Source organism: Rutidosis leptorrhynchoides, chromosome 10 (genome assembly GCF_046630445.1).
Source record: "Rutidosis leptorrhynchoides isolate AG116_Rl617_1_P2 chromosome 10, CSIRO_AGI_Rlap_v1, whole genome shotgun sequence".
NCBI lineage: Eukaryota > Viridiplantae > Streptophyta > Magnoliopsida > Asterales > Asteraceae > Rutidosis > Rutidosis leptorrhynchoides.
This window is the reverse complement of record NC_092342.1, coordinates 260,415,212-260,430,909: the sequence shown is the minus strand read 5'-3', so window position 1 is coordinate 260,430,909 and position 15,698 is coordinate 260,415,212. Positions and strand designations below refer to the sequence as shown.

General features: G+C 34.1%; 1 protein-coding gene across 1 annotated transcript; it reads right to left on the bottom strand.

Moving 5' to 3' along the window:
- Nucleotides 1-3,404: 3,404 nt before the first annotated feature.
- LOC139870994 (uncharacterized) lies at nucleotides 3,405-4,727 on the bottom strand. The gene has a single exon (XM_071858751.1). The coding sequence runs from the start codon at nucleotides 4,725-4,727 to the stop codon at nucleotides 3,405-3,407; it is 1,323 nt and encodes a 440-aa protein (XP_071714852.1).
- Between the last annotated feature and the right edge of the window lie 10,971 nt (nucleotides 4,728-15,698).

Below are 15,698 nucleotides of genomic sequence, written 5' to 3'. Positions count from 1 at the left end.
GACAGGACCTTGTACCAGACCGAAAAATTATAAGGGTGAGCTTTACTATTGCTCCTACAAAGGATAGTAATTGCATCTGATACGTTATAAACCATAATTAAAAGCATGTCAGGGGACATTGCCTTAACAGTTGCTTGTTCAACGCTTTCCTTTACAATCGGACGGTAGTTTATCGAAAGGTAATATACGGAGCAAGTAAACTGGACGTGTTGCTTTCCCAATACAAGGTTAGCAAGTGGGTAACACAAAACCACAAGTTTTGAGCTAAAATTTTCAAATCTGAAACCCACCAAACCCACAAAAAGAATTTGCAAACACCGGTGAAGGGTTATTCTGGAAAACTTATCTAGGGTAAAAGCTAGATTGAATTTTCAAAAGATCAAATGTTTTCATAAAGATCCAATTTCCTTAAAGGATCTAAATTTTTATAGTTATGTGGGACTATAAACCACAATGTTACTATCATTGTTTATACCGCCGTATCAAAATCACTGATGTATAAAGTGTGAAGAATAAAGAAGTGATTCGTGTGATTTAATTTCAAGTTTTGTATTGCTTGAGGACAAGCAACACTCAAGTGTGGAAATATTTGATAATGCTAAAAACGAACATATATTTCATCGCATTATCCCTCAAGAAAGACAAGATTTTAGTTGAAGTTGTCCTATTTACAAGTGATATTCGTTTAAATAATAAAAGGTGAAGACAAAAGACAGATTCGACGAATTGAAGACGCAAACAACCAAAAAGCTCAAAAGTACAAAATACAATCAAAGTGGTTCCAATTATTGATAAGAAACGTCTCAAAATTACAAGAGTACAAGACGTAAAACGCAAAGTACAAGATATTAAATTATACGAAAGGACGTTCGAAAATCCAGAACCGGGACCAAAGTCAACTCTCAACGCTCGACGCAACGGACCGAAAGTTACAAATTAATTATGTATATAAATATAATATAATATATAATTAATTATATAAATTATATATTTATATAATAAAATCCGTCGGCAGACTAAGATCCAAACTTGTGTGAGCTGGATTCCACTGCTCCACACTCGCGGAGCTTATAAAGGCAACAACCACCGCACTCGCGGAGGTCAAACAGTAAACGTGGGCCTATAAAAGGCCGAGCATTCGGCCGATTTTTACACATCTTTTTCTCTTCACTCATACGTAAACTTATATATGTATATTTATATTTTAATTTTAATTTTAATCCTAATAATAAGGGTATGTTAGCGAATGCTGTAAGGGTGTAGGTCGAAATTCTGTCCGTGTAACGCTACGCTATTTTTAATCATTGTAAGTTATGTTCAACCTTTTTAATTTAATTTCTCGTAGCTAAATTATTATTATGCTTATTTAATACCGAAGTAATCATGATGTTGGGCAAAAAATATTAAAATTGGGTAATTGGGCTTTGTACCATAATTGGGGTTTGGACAAAAGAACGACACTTGTGAAAATTAGACTATGGGCTATTAATGGGCTTTATATTTGTTTAACTAAATGATAGTTTGTTAATTTTAATATAAAGATTTACAATTGGACGTACCTATAAATAACAATATACACTCAATCGGACACGATGGGCGGGGTATTTATATGTACGAATAATCGTTCATTTAACCGGACACGGGAATGGATTAATAGTCACTAGAATTATTAAAACAGGGGTGAAATTATATACAAGGACACTTGGTGTAATTGTTAACAAGGTATTAAAACCTTGGGTTACACATAGTTGATATCCTGGTGTAATTATTAAACAAAGTATTAAAACCTTGTTACAGTTTAAGTCCCCAATTAGTTGGAATATTTGACTTCGGGTATAAGGATAATTTGACGAGGACACTCGCACTTTATATTTATGACTGATGGACTGTTATGGACAAAAACCAGACGGACATATTAAATAATCCAGGACAAAGGACAATTAATCCATGGGAATAAACTAAAATCAACACGTCAAACATCATGATTATGGAAGTTTAAATAAGCATAATTCTTTTATTTTCATATTTAATTGCACTTCTAATTATCGCACTTTTATTTATTGTCATTGTATTTAATTGCACTTTTAATTATCGTACTTTTTAATTATCGCAATTTTATTTCATCGCACTTTTATTTATTGCAATTTCATTATCGTTATTTATTTTACGCTTTAAATTAAGTCTTTTATTTATTTAATATTTTACATTAGGTTTTAACTGCGACTAAAGTTTTAAAAATCGACAAACCGGTCATTAAATGGTAAAAACACCCTTTTTATAATAATAATATTACTTATATATATTTGTATTTTTATAAATTAAAACTAATATAGCGTTAAGCTTTGTTTAAAAGATTTCCCTGTGGAACGAACCGGACTTACTAAAAACTACACTACTGTACGATTAGGTACACTGCCTATAAGTGTTGTAGCAAGGTTTAGGTATATCCATTCTATAAATAAATAAATATCTTGTGTAAAATTGTATCATATTTAATAGTATTTCCTAGTAAAATATAAGCTATTTCATATACACCTCTACGCACATCAACCATACACAATCTCATAAGGAGATTTACCACCCAAAACAGAAGCAGGAGTTCTGTTAATAAGGTATGTGGCAGTAAGTACACATTCAGTCCACATGTTGAGTGGTATTCCCCCTTGAAACAAAAGTGACCTAGTAACATTCAAGAGATGTCTATGTTTTCTTTCAACCACACCATTTTGTTGTGGTGTGTAAGCACAAGATGTTTGATGAACAACACCTTTTTGTTTTAAAAAAGAACTTAAATGATTATTAAGAAATTCAGTCCCATCACTTCTTACAACTTTAATAGTTTTATTAAATTGATTTTGAAACATGTTGATAAAATCAATGACATTTTCAGAACAATCACTTTTAGATTTTAGCAAGTAAACCTAAACAGCTCTTGAATGATCATCAACAATAGTTAAGAAAACCTTGTAACCATCTCTACTAGTCACCCTATATGGACCCCATAAGTCTAAATGTATAAGTTCACCAATATGTTGAGTTTTATGATCACTTAAGGGAAAGGGTTCCCTAGTTTGTTTGGCTTTATGACAAATTTCACAGGGTTTTAACCCTTCATTGCCATAACCAAGTTTAGATTTTAAAACTTGCAACACATGATCAGCAGGATGACCCAATCTATTATGCCAAGTATGTTTAGACAATAGACAAACATTAACAGAATTACAACTCAAGTTCTTACCATAGTCATCAAAAAAATAAAGTCCACCAAGTTCACTACCAGTCCCCAGAGTCTTCCCCATTAATCTACCTTGGGGTAAGTCCTGAATATAACAATTATATTCATCAAACCCAACAAACATCTTGCTATCCCTAGCAAGTTTACTTACAGACATCAGATTAACACTTTATTCAGGAACCACAAGTGCATCAAAAAGTGTAACATTAGATGTTAAAACAATATCTCCAATTTTAAAAAATTTAGCTGTGGTTCCATTAGGATGACACACATCAAGATTTAAATCAGAAACATCAACCACATTTTTTAAACCTTTATCATTTAAAACATAATGTTGATTAGCTCCTGAATTAATTACCCAACCAGAACTGGGAAATAATGAACCAGTACCTGCCATGTTGGCTTTGGGTACATCACACAAATTCTGCTTATTCAGCAGACTAAGTAATTGAGAAATTTGATCCTGTGAAAGATACTGAGAACAGGAATCATCAGAAGTACAAGTATTTCCAGAAAAAGCCTTATTAGCAGAAGCAGAAGTATTAGCAGAATTATTAGCAGAATTACTAGACCAAGAATTAGTGGAATTCATGTTATTTATATTGTTATACATTCTTCCCTTAAAATTGGGAGGATATCCAACAACTTCATAATATCTATCCACTGTATGACCAAATTTTAGACATTTAGTACATTTAAGATTCATATTTGGACCTCTGTTGTTGTTTCTTTGAAAACTGTTGTTAAAATTCGTAGAATTAGATACAGTTTTAGAAACAAAAGCAGAATTCTGACTTTTATGATTAGAAACAGATGAAGATCTATGTGATTCTTCTCTTGAAAGAGTTGCATAAGCAGTTTTTATAGAAGGTAATGGATCAGTGGTTAAAATAATACTCCTTATTTGTTGATATTTATCATCAAGTCCCATTAAAAATTGCCACAATTTGGTCATATCATTATGGTCTTGTAACTCTTTAGCAGTTTTACATGTATACTGTGGAATATGCACAATAGACTCATATTGCTTCCATAACCCATTGAGTTTATGATAATAGTCGGACAATGGTGAACCATTTTGGGTCAATGAATTGATTTTTTGATGTAAATTGAAAACTACAGAGCCATCAACTTTATCATAAGTTTCTTTTAGATCTATCCAAACTTCTGAAGCAATTTTTGAAAAAATTTGACCAAGATAAAGTTCTTCAAAAACATAATTTAAAATCCAGGACAATACAACTAAGTTGCATCTGTCCCATTGTTTTGCAAGAATATCATCATCTGTAGATTTTATACATGTATTATCTATAAATCCAATTTTATTCTTAGTTTCAAGTGCTAAAGTCATAGCACATGACCAGACTCTGTAATTTTTAGTTCCCACCAATTTAATAGCAATCAAAGGAGTGCTACTAATATCAGTAGGATGCAGATAAAGTGGATCCCCAAAATCTAGCTTACTAATAAGAGTATCACTAGTATCCCCCATTATAACAGATCAAATATAAAAAATCAAACAGTCAAAAAATCACAAAGACAAGCAAGCAGATAAGATCCAAATAAACAGATATGATAAGAGAATAAGAATAAAGATAAAAGAAATACTACCAATTCTTTTCAAAGCCCTACAAAAAACAAGTCAGAACAAGATTTATATAAAGGAGAGAAGAAGCCTCACAGTGGGAGCAATAGATTCACAAGATAACAGAAGAAACAAGATAATAAGCAGCGGAAGAACAACTTCAGCGATTAGGGTTTGAAGAAACACTAATTTTTCAAATACAGAGACTACGGCAATTAATCTTCAGATTAACAACTGTAGTTACCCAAAAACACTTAGATCAACCTTCGAACACCACCAGAAGAACAGAATCGAAGATTATAAGAGTAGATCTTGAAAAAACCCCAAATCGATTAGAGAAACCCTAAATCAATTCGTCACCAGAGAAATTGTTGTACACAATCAACAAAGAAGATGATCAGAGATCTTTACCGCTCTGATACCATGAAAAAACTTCAATCCAACAGTAATAAAGTACACAAAGATTGTATACTCAAGAAAATAGAAAACAAAGAAATGCTTCTTCAATAAATCGAATCAATAACCAAATACAGAACTATTAAATCTCAATCTCTCACTTGCAATACACAATAACTATTATTCACCAAAAAGATGAATAATATGAACAGATGAATAAGAAACCCTAATTTTGGGTATACAGATCGAAAAATAAGAGCAGCTCTCCAGAATATGAGAATGAAATAGAATGACTGGAACAGTAAACCCTAGCTGCCTTATATACGCGTATTTGGCCAAATAAACATCAAAGCCCTTGAAGAATCATCAAAATACAATCTGGCCCTTCAAACTCTTTATCCAGCAATAAGCTCCAAAATAAACTTTCATAATCTACAGGTTCAGTCCTTGAGCTTTTAATCCAGTATCCTTTTCTCAAATACATTTACAAATCTGCACTTAAACATTTTAAGTTAGAATCACATTATGATCAAGAAAGCTTGGAACAGATATGTTACCTTTATCTTTTAATATTTTCTATGACGATCTAAGAACATCGGGTTATTAAGACGACCTGATGCTACTATTCTATCTTCAACAAGTTTACAAAAATTAATAATGTAAGTTGTTTAAACTACTATTGTATTAATTAGCCAATTCTCATTCATATGGTAGACTTTTATGTACTCATCGCAATATTTATGTGTTTGCAGAATTCCATATTTTATGTTTAGCATTCAATTGGCCTAACATTTTTACATTTACAATTTTTTTTGATTAAGAGTCGCCGTGCAACGCACGAGCTCTTAAAAGCTAGTTACTCCATATTTTGATATGGATTTGTTCGTTTATAGTGTTTTCCAACTAAAACAAAAGGAAAGTGAATTTTCTAATCTATATACGGAGTAATATTTATAATTTAAAAGGATTCATCTCGATAAGAAATTTCTAATTGTAAATCGCAAATCTATATATATCTATATCTATATATACATATATATGTTAACTTATATTATATGTATATGTATATATTATTAAATTATAATGAATAATTAATCCAATTTAATTAGAAAATGACACATAAGCAAATACCTTTTTGTTTTATATATATATATATATATATATATATATATATATATATATATATATATATATATATATATATATATATATATATATATATATATATATATATATAAACGAATACTCATATAGAAACGAGGTCGTTTGGCAAAGGAAAACTCCCTCAACAGGAATAAAGGACTCGGGAAAACAAAAGGCTCGCGCGCGCCTAAAAAATAACCAACTAAACAAACTATCTAAAAGTGGGCCTCTCCCTAACATCCCGAACAAACATTACAAACATGTTAACCAAACAAAAACCGAAACATAGGCGAAAAATACAAAATACAAGGAACAAAACCCACCGAAGAAACACAAAGACTGACCATAACAATCAACCTCGCACATATAGATATATGGCAGTACTTACAGTTTGCACATCTAATGGTATCTATCAAGACCCTCTTGTTCACGTTTTATGTCATGTTTCTTTGATATGAACGGTGACAACATTTACCTTATTATTATCATATCTTATTATATTATATATGTATGATGAGTGTAAGTGACTTTTGTGGTAAACAAAGTCCAAAGTGACTTTTATACAATCACTGGTAGAATTTAGAACCCAAAATTTACATAACTTGATTTTAACTAGCTTTTCAATATGTACATTGTTTTCTGTTAGTTTAATTAAAACTTAAAATCAACAAACTGCATTTAATCGTTTGTTCTGTACAAGCAAATGTTCGGGCACCAACAAGTGGGACGAGTTGAAAAGAAGATTTCATTGATCCACTTTGACACTATCTTTTTGTTTTCAAACATATTGATTGAATCATGACCATTTTATACTGTCATTCCAACATTTTTTTACAGGTAAAAAATTGTTTAAAGACTGGACCCTCATGAGATAATATAATCTATTTTGGGACCACCTGTAAACCCTACAAGAAACCATCATTCTCCACAAAGGCAGAGCTAGAAATTAAAGTTAAGAGGACTTGTGTTAGGAATTCGGTAGGCTCTAACAAGACAGCTGATTCATCAAACCACCAAACCCACAAACGACAAACAATTAATAAAGCTAGAACGATAAATAAAAATGATAAACGACACAGGGTATTTAACGTGGTTATATCCCAACTCCAAAACACGGAGAAGAGTTTACTCCACGGGCGCAAACCAGAGATTTTTCTTCTATTAATTTCGTGCACATATTACAATGAGGCTAGGGGTTACAATTTATAGGAGGGGTTAAACTTGTCCACCAAGTTATACTTGTCCTTCAAGCAAAAGACATTCCATATATCTATTACTTGTTCCATACTCTATTCCTACTAGAAGATCTAATTAAGGCAACATAATCTCTACGACTTGTTCGACAAGTCAAGCTCCTTACAACTTGTTCACCAAGTCAAGCTCTCTACGACTTGTTCACCAAGTCAAGCTCTCTACGACTTGTTCACCAAGTCAAGCTCTCTACGACTTGTTCACCAAGTCAAGCCTTGTTCTTTGATCAAATTCTTCACACATTCAACAATCTCCCACTTGAAGACTTTTAGCAAACTCTTCGCTACTCAACAATCTCCTACTTGAAGATTTTGAACAAACCCCTAACATCAATCTACATTCCAACCAAGAACGTCAAACCACCATTATACCGCCAAACTCCATTTGGGACACACACACTCTCCTATCACATTCTTCGGATAAGCAGACTTTCGATACAAGGTCTTCAACACTACTTGTCAGAACTAGAAACCAATAACCGCCTCAACTGTCAATGTTGTTCAAACACCCATAGCAACTCCCGATCTCCTCTCAACTACGACTTTTGATACTTCCGGAATCAAACATCCAGGTCACGCAGCTCTTCCACAACTGTTGGAAGGAAGTCTTTCGACATCAAAATAGCTAAGCTTCAACCCGATCTCCAGTTACTATCATGGTCTATCTCGGTTTCTTGCACCACCATCTTCTTACACAAGAAGATCAATTGAAGAATGCGACACTTTAATTACAGGATTCTTCCATGAGACAAACACCGCCTCACCCATTTCTCTAGACACGTCCAATCCAGAAGCCCGTGTCAACGATCATTCGTACAGAATTTCCGTTTATCTATGATTTCCTTTTACCAGCAATCAGAAAATCCAACAGACGCCCTCGTAGACTCTTCATCAAGGCTCCATTAAGAACAACCTCGAAATCTACCACTTTGAACTTATTCCCGCTTTCACACTGGTATACTGACCCATCGTTATAACTCCGAATTTCACAAACTCATCTTCTCATTCCCAAGCACGCTCTCACTGTACGAATAAGAAACAATTTGCGGCTACCCGAGAAGAATCTGGTTCATACCACCGGTCAGTTGCAAATCTCTTTGCCATTCGAGGGTATACTTGCAGCATACAAGTACCCTAGTGTTATACGCACTAGTCCTATGAGAACTGAAGACACACGTCGCATAATCGTCTCTGTAACTCCCACTAGTCATCAAACTCCCACTAGCTCAGTACTTCCGTTGGTTACCAAACTCCCATCGAATTCCCGACACCCTCTAGAAAGCTCAAGTTCCAGGACTTACAAGATTATCCACTTCTACCATCACCTAAAGATTCCTAATTGGTCACCCCGAAGAAAATCGCTCGCTTTGTTGAACAAACCATCAACCAAACCCGAGCCACGGTCGAACACGTCCTTTTCGACAACTTCAAACCAATTTCTTTAGTGAGAGAAGCTCTAACCCTGCCCACATATTCCATATACTATAGAATATTCGACTAAATACATTAGCCGACCCGTTCAATAATCTGATGTTGGACTTTGGTTTGCACCATAACAAACCTCCCCTCAAACCTAAGTTCAACTAGGCCTTCCCTACAATGATAGTCCAGATCTAACCTAATTTAGTACCTGCCGCAACCTCGGAACTCAACCTGACTGGGAGCACATCAAGTCGACTTACGGTACAAGGCTCCAAGATCGAATCATCCATTGAAGGTGCACAACTACGTGCGCCAAGTACGGGGTGCATCAACCATCGACATGCTGCAAATGTCATGTTGCACTATCCACACATCTAGACTACAACCCGTGAGTATCCAAACTTCCACGATAACTCACACTGTCGATTTGTCCCATTGTTTGCTACCTTACCGCCCAAACCTGAGAGAAACCATTAAGCACACATATGTTTCTTCCCCATATCCGATGTATGACTTTGGTTTCCACCATAACAAACCTCCCTTCAAACCCAAGTCCTATTTGGGCCTCCCCTTCAACGATAGTTCGGACCCATCCTTTACCGCCACCAAGTAGAATCTCAAGCTGTCTGTGTGCGGACCAGTGAGAGTTCGATACAAGTCTCCAGGATCAACTCAACTTTAACAAGGGAACGCACACGCGTTGAGAGGTGCGCTCGCAGCGCCGTCCATCACATTCGGAATATATTTGGCTCCCGTAACAAAGCTACATCTCTGAAAAATCAAAGCCTTTATCGCCCGAAGATTCGCAAAACAAATCGTCTCGCCACTCGCAACATCAAAACCGGAACTCTCTCTCATAAACCTGCCGCAACTTTAAAAAAATCGTATCTCAAGATCCAACGGTCCGATCATCACCAAAACTTTATCACTCTTAGATCAGTAAATCTGGAACGTACAGTCCAAGTTTCACTTCGATCCAATGGTAGGCGGACCCTCTATGAATTTTCTCTTACAGCAGCTCCAAACCTGAACGACTACAACTTCGAAAAAACATAACTCAAGATCTAACGGTCCGATCACTTCAAAATTTTGACCACCACTAGATCTATGAGTCTAACATCTACAGTAAAACTTTCAAGGCGATCCGACGGTTAACGGACCCGTAATAAGTTTTCTCCTCTAACAGCTTCGAAACAAAATAGGTTAAACCTGAACGGCAGCAGCTTCGAAAAATTATATATCGAGATCTAACGGTTCGATCTTCCTCAAACCTTTACAGCTACTAGATCTATGACTCCAGCACCTTCGGTAAAATTTTCAAGCCGATCCAACGGCTAACGAACCCGCAATAATTGTTTTTCTCCAGCTGCGCATTGGAATCCGAATTTTGAAAAGTTCATCATTCCCTCGAACGGGACCGCAAGGAATGATAACTTAGATCCGATACCTGTATCTTCCCGAAAACCTCTTCTTTGTCTTCAGCAAAAAATCTTCGATATCTCGACACAAGTTGCAAGACACACAACCCTGTCGTTTAATCTAACCTTGATGAACATCCGAATCATCAAACAAATGCTTTCAAATTGCCATCGTGCCCGATCTTCGAACCTTGAAGCTCTGATACCACTTGTTAGGAATTCGGTAGGCCCTAACAAGACAGCCGATTCATCAAACCGCCAAACCCACAAACGACAAACGATTAATAAAGCTAGAACGATAAATAAAAATGATAAACGACACAGGGTATTTAATGTGGTTATATCCCAACTCCAAAACACGGAGAATGGTTTACTCCACGGGCGCAAACCAGAGATTTTTCTTCTATTAATTTCGTGCACACATTACAATGAGGCTGGGGGTTACAATTTATAGGAGGGGTTAAACTTGTCCACCAAGTTATACTTGTCCTTCAAGCAAAAGACATTTCATATATCTATTACTTGCTCCATACTCCATTCCTACTAGAAGATCTAATTAAGGCAACATAATCTCTACGACTTGTTCACCAAGTCAAGCTCCTTACAACTTGTTCACCAAGTCAAGCTCTCTACGACTTGTTCACCAAGTCAAGCCTTGTTCCTTTGATCAAATTCTTCACACATTCAACAACTTGAACTTTTATAAACAGTATAATATACTACATGCGTGCCAAATTAATAATCCCTATACAAAAATTATGTGGTTTAAAAAATATCATTATTTTTATTACTTTATAGTTTTATTCGTTACTTTTTATTTTACATGTATACATTAAAGTATAAAGGAACTCTACATCTATATTTTTTTATCTTATTATGGATGAAAATGAATTATTAATTTGAAACAATTCAAAAGGGAATATTGAACTATCAAATTCACACTAATGGAGTAATAGATTTATCATAGCTATATTTATAAATAGATAGAGGTCCGTTTAGCGCGTTTCTGCTATTCGTGCGATAGATTGAATTAAGAAAGTTGTTAAAAGTTAAAATTACATAGTTTGTTTTGGTACCAAAAATTGCTGGTTGATGTAGTAGTAGTGGCTGTACTTTTCATCGCATTTGGTTACAGAGCTGCTGCTACACCCTTTTTTTCTTTGACATGGACGTTTAACTTCTTCTAGTAACTATCACACAACACAGCACTAGTATAAACTATCAAACAATAACATAAGATAAAACTACTTTATTAATAAGTGCTTTTAAAAAAGAAGTCTACTTCAAGATTTGATGGGATCATACTATCTTTCTCTGTTAGGGGTAAAAGGATTAAATCTATTGATCACCGAACTTGCTATAGCAATTGTAATAAAAATGATCGACAAATAATTTTAAACACAAATATAAACTACTGATTGTTTGAGTAAATGTACTCTTATATCAACAATAGTACCAAATTAGAAGTGGATAAAAACATCTTAACGGACGTTAAAAAGTCCATGTGGTTTGATCGTCTTACATGTGCAGTCCCTGAAACTACAGACGTCAAAAAGTTTGTCAACGCTTAAAAGAATTTTCTTAACAGTCGTCAAGGTGAGGGATCAACCGCGTAATTTATGATACTTGAGTGACTAACCGAGTCGAAAAAAACATAAGTGATAAATGTCAAATATGAGACGAACGTTAGGAACCAATCACATAAGTTTTTTAAATCTTTTTATCAGATCAAAACTTTTATATGTTGATAATTGATCCAGTTGGATCTTAACTGACTCCGAGAAACATGAAAGTTGAGAAGTGTTTTGAAAGTATTTCAGTTAACTCAAGATATGTCCATGATTTTCTCAACTATAATAGTGGGTTAAATGACTAGTGGTCAAATCCACAAATAAACCCATGATCCTTAAAAGAAGCAAGCACCTTGAGGATTATGGGATAGTGGCCTTTGATTACGTTTAGATATAAATAGGTAATCAAAGAGAAAAAGGAGGAAGCCTCTGATTGTGCATTCTCGATACATGCAATATCAGAGAGAGAAAAACAAAACACAAGTTAGCCTCAATTTTTATATGTTACTAGCTTGCATATAAAATAAGAGAGAAAGCCTTTAATTACATTTCAATTATATGTAATTAAAGAGAGTGGCTTCTATTCACTTTCATATAGATTGTAAGTAGAAAGAATGGATTAGCCTCTAGTTTGCATTATGTATTTTGTAACCTAGAGAGAGTAATAAAACACAAAGTTTTAAATCCTATATTATATTTTGTATTCTGTTTTCCGTCGTCAACAACCTACAACCATAAAATACATACTCATCAGTCATCCTTACGAATACGTCGTATTTATCTTTCTATTCGTATACGGATCAAGTGGTATTCAGAGCAACGTTCCTACGGTGATCAACTACCAAGCTTCCGCGAGTTTTTCAAAGTGTCATAGCAATGGCCAAGAAAAAAAAAAAAAAAAAAAAAAAAAAAGGAGACAACAAAAAAATGGGTATAAAAACAAAACAACTATTGCCATGTTTTCATTTTTATAAATGTTTACATGAGAAGATTATCAACTCTTCCATTTATTTATAAGAGGAAGAAGGAGAATAAAAAAAGGCTCATGGTTCCATGGGAAAAAAAAAATCCTTGGGAAAGCCATGGAGAAAAAAATATATAATCCTATGTGTCTTGTACTTACAAGAATTACATGAAGAATTTGCATCTTCTTTTGTTTAAAATAAAGAAGGTAGAAAAAAGTAGCCTCAAATGAAGAAACAACTTAAATGTTTTTTAAAAAAAAAAAAAGGAAAACAACATATGGTTGTGTTTGAGAGAGTTCATCACCAAAAGTTTATTAGCAACAGGAGTTGCCCGTTCTCGCCGGAGAAGTGAAGGAGTGATCCAGTTGTATCTTAACTGACTCCGAGAAACATGAAAGTTGAGAAGTGTTTTGGAAGTATTTCAGTTAACTCAAGATATGTCCATGATTTCCTCAACTATAATAGTGGGTTAAATGACTAGTTGTCAAATCCACAAATAAACCCATGATCCTTAAAAGAAGCAAGCACCTTGAGGATTATGGGATAGTGGCCTTTGGTTACGTTTAGATATAAATAGGTAATCAAAGAGAAAAAGGAGGAAGCCTCTGATTGTGCATTCTCGATACATGCAATATCAGAGAGAAAAAAAAAAAACACAAGTTAGCCTCAATTTTTATATGTTACTAGCTTGCATATAAAATAAGAGAGAAAGCCTTTAATTACATTTCAATTATATGTAATTAAAGAGAGTGGCTTCTATTTACTTTCATATAGATTGTAAGTAGAAAGAAGGGATTAGCCTCTAGTTTGCATTATGTATTTTGTAACCTAGAGAGAGTAATAAAACACAAAGTTTTAAATCCTATATTATATTTTGTATTCTGTTTTCCGTCGTCAACAACCTACAACCATAAAATACATACTCATCAGTCATCCTTACGAATACGTCGTATTTTTCTTTCTATTCGTATACGGATCAAGTGGTATTCAGAGCAACGTTTCTACGGTGATCAACTACAAAGCTTCCGCGAGTTTTTCAAAATGTCATAGCAATGGCCAAGAAAAAGAAGAAAAAAAAAAGAAAGAAAAGGAGACAACAAAAAAATGGGTATAAAAACAAAACAACTATTGCCATGTTTTCATTTTTATAAATGTTTACATGAGAAGATTATCAACTCTTCCATTTGTTTATAAAAGGAAGAAGGAGAATAAAAAAAGGCTCATGGTTCCATGGAAAAAAAATCCTTGGGAAAGCCATGGAGAAAAAAAAAAAAATATAATCCTATGTGTCTTGTACTTACAAGAATTACATAAAGAATTTGCATCTTCTTTTGTTTAAAATAAAGAAGGTAGAAAAAAGTAGCCTCAAATGAAGAAACAACTTAAATGTTTTTTTTTTAAAAAAAAGGAAAACAACATATGGTTGTATTTGAGAGAGTTCATCACCAAAAGTTTATTAGCAACAGGAGTTGCCCGTTCTCGCCGGAGAAGGGAAGGAGTGATCCAGTTGTATCTTAACTGACTCCGAGAAACATGAAAGTTGAGAAGTGTTTTGGAAGTATTTCAGTTAACTCAAGATATGTCCATGATTTCCTCAACTATAATAGTGGGTTAAATGACTAGTGGTCAAATCCACAAATAAACCCATGATCCTTAAAAGAAGCAAGCACCTTGAGGATTATGGGATAGTGGGTACTGAGGGAGAAAAGGATGATGGATTGGATAGTGGTCAAATCCACAAATAAACCCATGACCCTTTGGTTACGTTTAGATATAAATAGGTAATCAAAGAGAAAAAGGAGGAGGCCTCTGATGGTGCATTCTCGATACATGCAATATCAGAGAGAAAAAAACAAAACACAAGTTAGCCTCAATTTTTATATGTTACTAGCTTGCATATAAAATAAGAGACAGCCTTTAATTACATTTCAATTATATGTAATTAAGGAGAGTGGCTTCTATTTACTTTCATATAGATTGTAAGTAGAAAGAAGGGATTAGCCTCTAGTTTGCATTATGTATTTTGTAACCTAGAGAGAGTAATAAAACACAAAGTTTTAAATCCTATATTATATTTTGTATTCTGTTTTCCGTCGTCAACAACCTACAACCATAAAATACATACTCATCAGTCATCCTTACGAATACGTCGTATTTTTCTTTCTATTCGTATACGGATCAAGTGGTATTCAGAGCAACGTTTCTACGGTGATCAACTACAAAGCTTCCGCGAGTTTTTCAAAATGTCATAGCAATGGCCAAGAAAAAGAAAAAAAAAGAAAGAAAAGGAGACAACAAAAAAATGGGTATAAAAACAAAACAACTATTGCCATGTTTTCATTTTTATAAATGTTTACATGAGAAGATTATCAACTCTTCCATTTGTTTATAAAAGGAAGAAGGAGAATAAAAAAAGGCTCATGGTTCCATGGAAAAAAAATCCTTGGGAAAGCCATGGAGAAAAAAAAAATATATAATCCTATGTGTCTTGTACTTACAAGAATTACATGAAGAATTTGCATCTTCTTTTGTTTAAAATAAAGAAGGTAGAAAAAAGTAGCCTCAAATGAAGAAACAACTTAAATGTTTTTTTTTTAAAAAAAAGGAAAACAACATATGGTTGTATTTGAGAGAGTTCATCACCAAAAGTTTATTAGCAACAGGAGTTGCCCGTTCTCGCCGGAGAAGGGAAGGAGTGATCCAGTTGTATCTT

Bases quoted from the DNA above. Each gene is read 5' to 3' on its own strand.
- LOC139870994 (XM_071858751.1), bottom strand. From the start codon at position 4,727: ATGGGGGATACTAGTGATACTCTTATTAGTAAGCTAGATTTTGGGGAT.